This window comes from Podarcis filfolensis (assembly GCF_964270895.1).
Source record: "Podarcis filfolensis genome assembly, chromosome: 6".
Classification (NCBI taxonomy): Eukaryota; Metazoa; Chordata; class Lepidosauria; order Squamata; family Lacertidae; genus Podarcis; species Podarcis filfolensis.
This window is the reverse complement of record NC_139609.1, coordinates 79,359,407-79,372,338: the sequence shown is the minus strand read 5'-3', so window position 1 is coordinate 79,372,338 and position 12,932 is coordinate 79,359,407. Positions and strand designations below refer to the sequence as shown.

At 42.9% G+C, this 12,932-nt stretch overlaps 1 protein-coding gene across 1 annotated transcript in view; it reads left to right on the top strand.

Annotated features, from left to right (window-relative positions):
* Positions 1-12,932, top strand: part of PREX1 (phosphatidylinositol-3,4,5-trisphosphate dependent Rac exchange factor 1) — a 217,866-nt gene that overhangs the window by 109,686 nt on the left and 95,248 nt on the right. Inside the window, exon 5 of the mRNA XM_083618315.1 lies at positions 2,600-2,701. Within this exon, the coding sequence (XP_083474441.1) occupies positions 2,600-2,701 (102 nt within the window). The remainder of the gene's footprint in view (positions 1-2,599; positions 2,702-12,932) is intronic.

Below are 12,932 nucleotides of genomic sequence, written 5' to 3'. Positions count from 1 at the left end.
GACATTTGTATGTAGGGAATATGTGGAAGGCTGGTATTTCTTTATGTCAACCTCCCCCCATTTTTCACCCTGCCCCCCTTCCCCAATCCTGCCCAGCATAATAATGTCCCCATCTAATGAGGTCAAATGAGAAAATAAAAGAGTTTCTTGTGTGAGTGGAATTGGCCGTGGTGCTCTCACAGTGGCTGAAATAGAGACCTGCCTTGGAAAATGTGGGAAAACTCTGTGCTGAATTCAAAGGCCAAGACTGGAGAAAACAACAAGGGGGACAAGAATGGTTTATGATTCACACAAGAACCCTGGAAAATGGGAACGAGAGTTTTGGAAGGTAGTGGCCAGCACTGCCAGCCTGAAACAGTCTGAAAAATGTGTGCATCGAAGCCAGACTCTGTGTCTATAGAGGAAATCTAATTATTGGTGTCTGGTGAAAACATCTTCGAAGAGTGAAAATGTTCATTGTGCAAAACTCATAAGCAGTTCTGGGCAGCTGTGTCAGATGATGCTCTGGAGATCTTATGAGAACCCCAGATGGGCAAAAGCTGGCAGGCTTAGGACTTGAGAGACACCAGTTGTTACCTGACAGGTACTTACTAAGTAAGAATAAGTCTGTGGCAGAGATGGGGGACTAGGTGCTCTCAAGAGGAACACCACCCCCATTGTTAAAACCACTCTGGGAACTGAAGCTTTGCCATGCGCCCATGAGGACGTTCAGGCTGTTCTGGAATGTGCATCTGGTCTGGGTGCATTTCAGTCTGTGCTGCTGATTCACTTCTGACACTACTTCTGGCAGGAAAAGAGGGTTTGGCGACCTGTTTTGTGGGACACATGATTGAAAAACTATGGTACTTGCCAAAAAGTGCAATTTTATGAAGCATGGCTTCTGGCATCACTCTGAAGTTCTGTGGAGCTTCAGGGGAAGGCTAGGATGATCACATAGAGGAGGAGGAGGATCTGAGTGATAGAGGGAATTAGGAGTTAGAAGAAATCTATTACTCAACAGGTGCTCCATCTTCCACTTAGACCGCTAGCTGTCTGAAGTAGACAGCAGTGTAGGAACCTCATCTTCCTCACCAAGTCTTTTAGTGTCTCTCTGGAGAATTTGGTTTGGCAAGTGGAGCTGGAGAACTTGACCCAGATGGAATAGAGTGCAAGCAGCGGGGGAAAAATTGTGATTGCTGTTACGCTCCATTCCAGGGGCCTTGCACTCGCAGGAATCTTGGGTGATAGCCACTGTTACTCGCACTCAAGAGTAGACCCATTGAAATGAATTATTTCAGTGGGTCGACTCTGCACATGACTAGCATTCGATGTTACTGTCAATACTTTTGCATATTGAGCATGAGAGTTTTTAAATTGTTGTCTGCTTCCAAAGGGACAAATTGAACTAATTAGCAAAAATCCAACCAGTTTGCTCAGAATCTTGGCTTTCTTGCAGTGTAATCCTATTCATGCATGCTCATAACAGAGTATCACTGAATCTAAAAGGGCCACTTATTTATTTAGATTAGGGGATTAATTGGATGTGATAGGATATCTTTGCCTTCCCATCCACCCCAGGGACACATTATAAGGATGAGTGGGTGGGTTCTGCTGTTCACATATACGAAGGAGCATGTGATGGAAACCAGGAAAACCCCACCTTTACATCAGCTTTACCTGGTGTTGCTCCGTTGCTTAGAATAGAAGCCTGACTTCGATACTGGAAATGAACTGGGTGAGGAGAAGAGTATTAAAGCAATGGAGTGCAGTGAAGTTGAGTGGGACAGGGGAGGAGAAGGGTTGTGGTCTTTGCGGTGGTGTTCCTTTTCAGGAAAAGTATAGATCCATACACTGACATTACGGTTGCATTCAGGCATCGTGCTAAAGTTTAAACCGTAGTTTAGCATTAGGTGAAAAATCCCAGGCAGTCCTCAGGCTTGCATATTCCTTGCCCTGGCTGTGAGGAAGAGCTCAGAAGATTTCACTTCTCTTTTCCATTAACTGCAGTTTAGTGCTTTGTCTGAACCCTAAACTACGGTAGATGCTAACTATGGTTTGTTTAAACAAGCCATCATCATCATTTATTTGTATGGCACCTTTGCATAGTAAACCATGCTAAAGGCAGCTCATGTAGTCACTGTCAGTGAATTCATGGTTTGGAGTTTGCTTGTTTTAAACAAACCCATAGTAACATTAACCTCACTGTCAGTGTAGGCAGTAAGCCAAAATGGAAGCAAAAGCTGCCCAACTTTCTCCTTGCAGTTGCATGATATGTGAACTTGAGGCTTATCCAGCCTTCTAAGCAATGGTTTAGCATGATATCATGTAGTTTAATGTGTCTGCCCAGTCACATCTAATTTTAGTTATGCATAGAATTACAGTGTAGAATTTGAAATTCTTAATGCAAAAGCCATATGATGCCATGAAGCCAAGCTGGTTTAGGCTTGGTCAGTGCCTGGTTGGGAGACTTCCTTGAAGTCCGTTAAGGAAAGGAAACGAATGAATAAAATGTTCCTTCATTTTCTTCCATACATTGAACTGATCCTCATTTTCTGAACTCACTGAAAGTCCCTAGGAGCTTTGAGTCAAGGGTAACATTCTTTTTATTTTCTGGTTACAGAGCTGCATGCTTTTGGGAGGCAGAAAGACCACAGACATTCCACTTGAGGGTTATCTCCTAACTCCAATCCAGAGGATTTGCAAATACCCACTGCTCCTGAAGGTAACACAAAACAAAGCATTTGTACTGATTTGTAAGTTGCACATGTGGTTCCGACTTGCGTTTGTGGAACGTTAACACACTTGCAAGTTTGGGTGGAAGAAGACTAGTCCGTTGTGATGTGCTTGTATAATGCTTGCTTGGAGTTCTCCAGAAGACCAAAGGTGACCTTTGACCACCCAGAAGCTGCTGGACTACAATTCCTATCATTCTTGACCATTGGCGATGAGGACAGGGGCTGATGGGAGCTGGAGTTCATCAACATCTGGAGAGCCACAGGTTCATTATCACTGGAACAGACAATGGATCTTACTGAGCGATCTTGACTTGTTTTATTAAATTTCACACGCGTTGTACCCTGGGACAGAAATGATCAGTGGTGAGGTGCAGCTCCTCTCAGCATGATCACACAGGAGCCTTATTTCTGTGATTCTTCCCTTTTTCCTTTATCCATGCCCAGGGCCAAATCACAATGAAGGTTATCTGCATCATGGAGGGAGGGACTTCTGTTCCTCTTCCCTGCTTCTAAAGCACTGCCTGCAGCTGAGTGTATGAGCTGTAGTTTGATAATTGGCCAAGCGAGGAATCATCATTTGTGCAAAGCAGCAGAGCACTTGAACTCAGCTTCTGATCTGATTGAAATTAAGGGGCCCTTAAGGGTAATTTGAGTTGGTCAGCTGACACAACAGGACAATTTTTCCATGTAACGTCTTGTGCTCGAACCAGGACTCACTTGGTTCATTGATGTTTACTTCTGAATTGGATTTGATTGGGAAGTTATACTGTAAGTGGCCTTTCTGAAAACCCCTCTCAGTTGACGTAACTCTCAGCAGAAATCATTTTTGTAGCCTAAATTGCACCACTTTTGAGAAGAGACAAAGGCTTGTACTTTAAAACGCGGCAATAAAAAATGATATATATTTTTCTTTTAGGGACAGATATTCAAAGTATAGTTTCCTCATGTATGGTTAATTAGTATTATTTTTTAAAGAGGTCTATAAGGCCCCTGCAAGAACACCACAGAAAATGTAATAAATAGGCAACAGTGACTACACATAAGAATGAATATGATTGCTTACCTGGCTTCTGGCATAGAAGGGGGAAGTTGCTATTGGTCTTTTTTGTATTTCCTGTTATGTTCAATTTCTGTGTGACTTAATACCATATGTGTATCATTGAAATCCAATACAGATTATTAAAATTAGGACAATTAGTATAGGTGGTAGGAATGCGGGAGAAATTCAGTTCATTTCAAATTTAAAAGTGAGTATGTCAAATTCACGGTTCCAAAGGTGTAGTGGTTTACAAAATAGGTGTACAGAAACACATCTATCCTTCAAATTTTGCACTTATCCAAATTTTGTGATGCGGTTCTCCAACCAAATAATGTTTATAAAAATGAGGGGACAGTGTGCCATATTCTAGGCCAAATAACATAAAAAGTGCCTTATATAAGGAATATTTGTTTGCAAAAATGTGTCCATGGGTCAAAACTGCATACAAAATGTGTTTATTAGGAGAAATCTGCAGTAAAATTCTGTTGACAAGTTAGTACCAGGATACAGCCTTTCCCACTATGGTGAAATGTGATTTTTATTTAAAATGAAGCTGTTATTTTTAAATATGAGTATGTATAACTTAGATGCACTTTCTTTAAAAAAAAATAAATGCACAAGAACCCACCTTAAGAAGAAATGAGCTCCTTTTGACAGCAGTTAGAGCATTGTCGGCTTTCAGATGCATAACCAGTGAAAAGCTTATGAGCTAGCAATATTGCATCAGTTTGTATTATCTCAAGTAGACTGGTCCTGCATGCAGAGGCTGTTTTATGGGAGTGATGTGGAGCCTCGGGGTGGGGGGCACCAAATTTTGGCATTGCACGGGATGCCACTGAAATTTGAGACTCCAAGGTCCGTCACTGCTGGGTGGCGATAAGATACACAAGAGATGTGTGCAAAATTGCCTTTTTGGATTTACACCTGGGCTTCTATGAATCCATGCTTCTTAACGTTAATGAGTAGCAATACTTGAGTCGGGATTTTGCCCTATCTGTTCTGACGTAGCTAAGTCTAGGAGTCAGGCTGTGACAAATTTAGCTTTTCTTAAAATGCCGCGTCAGCTTTCACAACAAGTACGAAATAACCCCGCTCCGTGTATTTACATTGGCTCAAGGTTGGAGAGGAAGTTGAAGCCTGTCAGTCCCGTGGATTTGCATTGGGATTATGCGTGACACTCGGAGGACTTCTTAAACCTCTAGGATGGGCCAACAGGCCAGAGGAAATAGGGATTTGATAAATGTGGTTTGTATACATTCCTCTCCAAGGGCCTCTATAATGTTTATGCTTCCTTATATATCCACATTGGGTTGGGTTGCATAGTTGGCTTTCTGTTGCGTTTATGGAAGTGTCGAAACTCAAAGTTGAGCAAACAGGGAAAAAAGAGATTCTTAGTGCTGACCAGAGATGGGAGCCTGATTAGGTTGCAGAATTCTGAGGTAGGGAAGCGACCTGTGTTACTTGAGATTGCAGGTGTGGGGACCCCAAATCTACCACCTCAGGGGTAGAGATTCTAGGTCAGCACTGTTTCAGCTATGTTATTTTTTCATTTGCAGAGAATTCTTTGGCATGGAGGAAAGCACTGAAAAGATGTGATCTCCCATAATCTATTCTGCTACCGCTTTCTGTTGTATGTGTAGACTAGGCCAGAGCTATGAGTTGGGATATTAAACCCTCCGTCTTGCAAAGGAAATAAAGAAGATTATTTTCAGGGCCTTATGTACACAGGCAACATTTTCCTTATTTGTTCAGCCAAGGTCATAACCACCAGTTCTGTCACAGGTAAACTCCTCCCTCCAAGAGAACCAGAGTTTTCCAAACCTGGATTCAGTTTTAGGCTAGAAGCCCTTCAGGACTTAATCTGAGCAAAGCCTTAGAACTTATTTTCCATACTTAGGATTCAGAGTTTTTGTTTGAGAATAAAAAGGAGTGTTCCTGAGCACAAGCAGAGTGACATTACTTATTGTTGAGTTATCATATCCAGCTTTCTCAAGGGTTTCAGGGTCAGGTGACCTAAATTTGCTAAGGCCTGGTTTGCATTCAGTGCTAAGCCATACCATGGCAAAATATGGACTAGCATGAGAGTGCATCAGAGAATGAAAGCCACAGCTGCTTTGCTCCAGATAAACCACAAACTGTGGGGAAGGGCCCTAGCTCAATGGTAGAGCATCTACATTGCCTGCATCCCATTCCCAGTCCATGGCATCTCCAAGCAGGGTTGGGACTGCCCTCTGTCTCAAACACTGAAAATCCCTTTCCAGTCAGTGTAGATGATATTAAGCTAGATGGGGCAATAGTCTAACTTTGTACAGTGGTACCTGGGGTTACATACGCTTCAGGTTACATACGCTTCAGGTTACAGACTCCGCTAACCCAGAAATAGTGCTTCAAGTTAAGAACTTTGCTTCAGGATAAGAATAGAAATCTTGCTCCGGCAGCACGGCAGCAGCAGGAGGCCCCATTAGCTAAAGTGGTGCTTCAGGTTAAGAACAGTTTCAGGTTAAGAACGGACCTCCGGAACGAATTAAGTGCGTAACCAGAAGTACCACTGTATAAGGCATCTTGCTATGTAGTCAAGATTTCAGTAGTTTACTGGCATAAGTGTTAATCCAGCCCTGGTCCCTTCTACACTGTGCTATTGCATAGTGGAAATTAAAGCCCAAGTACCAAAAGAACTGTTTCCCTTTAGAAAGGGCAACTTCCATGAGCTCAGGTGGTTGTAGTGGTGCAGTGATCATGTGTTAATCATATCCTTAGGGTGGGAATTAAATGCACTTACCTCTGTTCTCTTGCCCCCTAATATTATCAGCACATGTAGGTCACAGCAGCACACCCTCAGAGTCACCAGATTGATGACTTCGTGGTGTGGGGATTATGGATGCTTGCTGTGATTTTTGACCCTTGCACCCAGGATTTTGCAGGTATCTGGCTACAGTTCAAGCCGGTATTATTTTGGTTTCCATGCCTTGCAGCAATGTGAGCCACTTGAAAGCCACATTTGATAATTATAGGCTGTCTCCTTGGTTGGGAGATTCCTGTGCTTCTGAGAAAGGATAACCTGGAGGCAGGAGCTGAGCTGCCAGACTCCAAATCCACTTGAAAGGTAATGCAAAACAGCATGGTGCTTTGCAAGCCTTAATGATGGTGGGTGTCAGAAATTTGAAATGGAAAGCAGTGCCTATAAGAAGTGTGATGGAAATCTGACAAGGTGCCCTTTATTCCCCCTTCGGGATTGTTAAAAGAGGATAGTGCTAATTAGCTAGAGGTTAAGGTGCTAAAATATTTCCCAACTCAAGATTTATGGTGAAGTCTGTGTGTGAGCTCACAGCCCTATAGGAAAATTAAAACTTGCCTCTTCTTCATTCTTAAAAATCAGTTTTCAACCTAAAATAATACTGGCTTATTGTTGAAAATAGCTTAACTGGGAAAGCAATATTTTTATGCATGCAGAAGCTGACAGGTTTCATTCCTTCCTTCTTCAAGGATGAAAGCTGATGATGGGAAAGACCTCTGCTTGCAGGCCAATCTACAGAATATACAGTGGTACCTCGGGTTAAGAACTTAATTCGTTCCGGAGGTACATTCTTAACCTGAAACTGTTCTTAACCTGAAGCACCACTTTAGCTAATGGGGCCTCCTGCTGCTGCCATGGCGGTGCCACGCGATTTCTGTTCTCATCCTGAAGCAAAGTTCTTAACCCTAGGTATTATTTCTATGTTAGCGGAGTCTGTAACCTGAAGCGTATGTAACCTGAGGTTGTCCTCAATTATGGGACCCTAATTTGAAACTTGTTGCCTCCCATTTTAGGAGACATGGACTGCGGTAGTACAGGGGAAGCAGGGCTTCTACTGTGTCATCACATCTGAGGAGCATAATGTGACCTATTCAGGCTAGAGACGTGCTGGCATTCTAGGCTCCTTTGGGTGCAGGAACTGGTTTTGGGCCAGTTTAGGAACGTCAACAGCAGCACCGTTTTCCAGTTGGCTTTTGATGTGGGGCATTTCAATGCCACGCAGGGCAAAGCTGGATGAGCCTGCCCAACTTGCAAAGCTCCCTGGGACATAGCTGTTCCTACAGCGAATCTTTAGGGCAGGGGTGGCTAATTTAAGCAGTCTCTGTGAAGCAGGGTCTGGTGATTCAGCCTGAAAATGGGGATAAATAGTTTTCACATGATTCCAGCCGAAGGCATCATCTGGTTTATCACAAGGAAACATGACCAATTAGGAGCTCACAACACCATGTACCAGTATTGTTGAAATAGTAATGAAGCAATGCAAAAGATAAATATAAAAAAGTTATCCAAAGCATGGGAAGAAACACGAATCATATTCATTGGCTATCATTGCTCTCTGTTTATTAACATCTGAAGCTGCCTTATCTGGAGTCTTGACCATGTTCATCTAGCCCAGCTTGACAGGGGCCCTCTAATAGCATCTCTCACCTGTGCTACCTGATATCCTTTTAACTGCAGAGGCCATGGAGTGAACCTCAGACTTTGTGTATGCAAAGCATGTATTTTATCACTGAATTACAGGCTCTTATCTAGGATTTGTTTGGCTATGCTCTGCTTGGATTTATTTCCAGAATCTGCATTCTGCTGCCGGACTCATTAAATTTGCTGTTAAAAAATCCCACTGCACTCATGAGGACGACAGGAAACGGGATTGATTGGTGCAGTCTCTCGCCTGCTATTAGTCCTAGGTTTTCCATAAATCTGTTCTGCAAGAACAAACCGTGTTTCATCATGCAGAGTAAAAAAGTCAAGAGTTAACATTCTGCTGTATAAAGTATCTCACAGGCTTTCCTTGAAGGGAGTGTTCCGAAAATTCAAGAGGTAGAGCAAGGGAATACTTTTATGTTGTAATTTTCATCAGCAAAAGTATGTGCCTTGCTCCCTGTTTTAAGTATACAAACGAAGATGTTTAATCTGGTGTGGAGGATAATGAAGTGGGCGGTGGCAGGGTGGTGAGACGAAAACAAGACCAGTTTCTGTACAACAACATCCTTTCTTCGAGGAAATGCTAGAGCTGGGTTTGGTTTCAAGATGTTGTTTTGTAAAGATGCTCTGTTCTTTCCATCCTCTGTATTCTGCTGTGTGCTCATTTCTGTTCTCCTGGCATGACCAAGAAAAGGCCTCTTTGCACTTCGAATCTGCCCTGTCAGGAATGCCACCTGAGCATTGCTTTGTACTTGGGATGGTGCAGGTCAGGTTTGGACCTCGGTACATTTCAGCCTATGTGTGTGTGTGCATACTTCAGTTGCACCTTAAACCCTTGGGCTAGCAGCTTGTCACTCTGGGCTTAATGGGCTTAATGTTTACACACCCACTCCCGCCCACTGGCCTGCTTTCTCATCTTGCCTTTCCCTCCTATCTCATAACCACACACCAGTTTTGCTAGGCCATCATCTCCATACCATTTTCCTTGCTCGTTTCATATAATACTGACCTTGGCCTGACTATAAAATTGGACATTTGCAGGACTGAAATTGATTTGGGTAGAATCCATCTGAATATGCATGCATACCTATAATTTCTTAGGTTGTCTGCATCAAATGATGCAGATACTTGTTTGCAGTACCTCCTTTCTCAAGTATGTAGTTATGTGCACCCTTAGTCTCGGAGCAATGAGAGGGTTTGGACTCTTAAGCAGTCTTTTTATTGGCACAACCCAGTATGCAGGTATAAAATCACAGGATATCAAAGCCCTTTAATCTATCCCAAGCTTACTGTTCTCCTTCCAAAGAGGTCCTGTTCACCTTCCAGTGCTGTTGTTTTTAAAAACAGCTCCTGTAAGACACAGTTGAACAGATTACAGTGGTACCTTGGTTCTCAAACTAAATCCGTTCTGGAAGTCCGTTCCAAAACCAAAGCGTTCCAAAACCAAGGTGCGCTTTCCCACAGAAAGCAATGCAAAATGGATTGATTTTTCGTGTATTTTTGGTTTTCTATGGAAGCCGCCCAGAGTGGCTGGGGAAACCCAGCCAGATGGGCGGGGTACAAATAATAAATTATTATTATTATTATTATTACCTGCACTGATGATAGTCATTGTTTGGATGGGGGGCTTTTATCCATTTCTACAGTCACACAATCGATCAATCAGTAACTGAACTGGGTTCCACACAGTCAGAAAAACAAATTAACCAAAAAAGCCTCAAAAACAAAAATGCAAAATAAATAGCAAAAACAAAAGCGCCAAACTTAATCCATTCTGGAAATTCGTTTGACTTCTGAAATGTTTGAAAACCAAGGTGCAGCTTCTGATTGGTGCAGGTGACCCGGAAACAATAGCTGACAGTCGCATTAGACGTTCGGCTTCTGAAAAATGTTCGAAAACCGGAACACTTACTTACCGGTTTTTGGCATTTGGGAACCAAGGTGTTTGAGAACCAAGGTACCACTGTACAAGACTGAATCTCACATGATTAAAAGTACACACTCACAGCACAACTGTGTTTATCAGCCCCAACAGAAATCTCTATCCCTGTTCAAACCTCCAAAGTTTAAATTATGAAGAAGTCAAAACTAAAGTTCAGTAGCATACCTTAGGGTTCTTCTTTCCTGGTGCTCACAGACACTTTAAAATTCTCAACCCAAAGCCATTCTAAGCTTCACCCTCAGAAAACCTAAACATTTGTGTTGCAGTGAATCTTAAAACATTCCTAATCCTCCTTCAGAAAGCTATCAGGGCACCTCTAAAAAATTAGCAAAACAGTCTCGCCTTTAGCACTAATGAGAAAACAAAAGCAATTTAAAAAATAGTGTAGAAAAACTATCTAAATAATTCTTGAAAACCAATAAACATTTCTTAGTCTTATCATCCTTAGCAGGCAAAGAAAACAAATAATAAAACCAAAACGGTGATACAGCAACCAGTATATTAATCTCAAACCAGATCCAGAAATTAAGCCTTTGTAATGTACTTGGGTGTTTTTCTTTTTGGTCTTTTCTTAGGTTGTGGATCAGGGCCTCCAGATTCAGGGTTCAGTTCTGTAGCAATCTTCGTGACTGCACAGAAAACTTCAATGTGCCTCTCCAAAGAGATTGAGCAAAGCTCCCGGTCATTCTGTCGCTTTGTGTTCCTGCCCTGGAACTGAGTTCTGGGCTAGTCCACTACACCCCCTGACTCAAACTGCAAATCAGAGTTGCTGAACCATTCATGCTGGCAGCAAGAAATGTCCCTCTGTGCTTTAAATGACAATTCTGGATCACAGCTAGGATTGTCTTGATGGTCTTGCTCTCATTTTGAAAAGACATCTAGCCATATGCTGCAGTGAATGAATGATTATACTGTACTGTACTGTACTACACCAAAATGTTTAAATTGTCCTCTCCTACCATACTTGTGGGACACGGGTGGCACTGTGGGTTAAACCACAGAGCCTAGGACTTGCCAATCAGAAGGTCGGTGGTTGGAATCCCCGCGACAGGGTGAGCTCCTGTTGCTCGGTCGCTGCTCCTGCCAACCTAGCAGTTCGACAGCACGTCAAAGTGCACGTAGATAAATAGGTACCGCTCCGGCGGGAAGGTAAACGGCGTTTCCGTGTGCTGCTCTGGTTTGCCAGAAGTGGCTTAGTCATGCTGGCCACATGACCCGGAAGCTGTACGCTGGCTCCCTCGGCCAATAAAGCGAGATGAGCGCCGCAACCCCAAAGTCAGTCATGACTGGACCTATTGGTCAGGGGTCCCTTTACCTTTAACTTACCATACTTGTGTGGTGCGCCACACGTTTTGATAACCACTGCTTGAAATGTGTGATTGAGCAGTAAGGCAAACTTTGCAAGATTTTAGCTGCTGGGTGAAATTTCCCCCTGAAATGGTTATCATAGAAACTAGCTTCCAGGAGCCTTCAGGTTTCACTTTGTAAAAATTACATCGCTGCAGAATCCGTGGATTCTGACCAGACATGATAAAAGAGGGCACTCTTGTTTTCACTGAAGAAGCAGAGAGCATTCCTAACATCTAATCGAAAGTACCCTTTACCTTTTTAATGCAGTCCTTCATTTGTATTTTGTTGTTGTTGTTGTTGTTGTTGTTTATTTCTTTCCATTATCAAAACTACAATGTGCTTATAGGAGGGGGGAAGGGCATTAGGTTTTTAATTTTCCTGTTTTAAGCATTAAGAGGAAGAATATAATTAGAGGCTGAATAGACAGTGGTTGTTGGGTTGTTGTTTTTTACCACTTTGCTCACCTGGTTATGTGAGCACTTCTGGGTTACTGGCATGAACATTGGGTTTCTCAGGTGAAGTAGAAGGACCCAGTGCAGGATGCATGTTGACTCAGGCCAAACAAAACATGACATCTATGCTGTTAAGGCAGCAGGATAGTCACAGGCCAAGTGTGACACATCTGTACTGTTGATGGATTGTGATACCTTTTCCATGCCCTGGCAGTCGTAACTTGGCTTCACCCTGCATGGCCTCGCAATCTGTTGCTCATTTTCCTTTTTAAAGTGCTAGCAACATTTAGCTGCATTTTAAAAGCTGGAGGTGGGGAGCTTTATCTGACTCTGGGCAGATTGTGTCAGCTCTTTCCCAGAACCTAAAAAATTGGTTCAGGCAGTTTCGTATGCCTATTCCAGGTCGTCGGCTTGCAGCCTGAAAGGTTTAATAATAATCACGTGATATATGTTCAAGAAGAGTTTCTCCTGAACCAGACAAGGAGAGTTCATTGTAAGCAACTTGCTTTGATGGTATCTGGGAGCCAGCTGAAACCTTCAGTGCCTTAAGCACCAACATTGGGTGGTCCAGTCCCCACTTACTGAAATACCACAGTTGTGTGTGCATGTGTCTTTTCTGCAGAGTCCACACCCCTAAAGGTATCTACAATACATGAGGGTTGGGGAGCCTTTGGCTCTCCAGATATTTTTGGATTCCAGCTCCCGCCAGCCCAGCCAGCATGTGGTTAGTGGTCACTGATTATGGGAATTGTTGGCCAGCAAGACCTGGAGGGCTACAGGTTCCTCACCTCTGAAATAAACCTTCATGCCCATCACAAAGACATGCATTTTGCTAGCAATAAGTAAAAGAGCAACACTAATGGTCCGCTTGACAAAGGTCTGTTATAGAAGCTTATAGAATCAGAGTAGCAAAATGAAACAAGCAAAACCTGTACATGCAGTCATCACCATGCATTTTGTTGACAGAATTAGCCGTTTCTTGGGACAGGGGTTGATA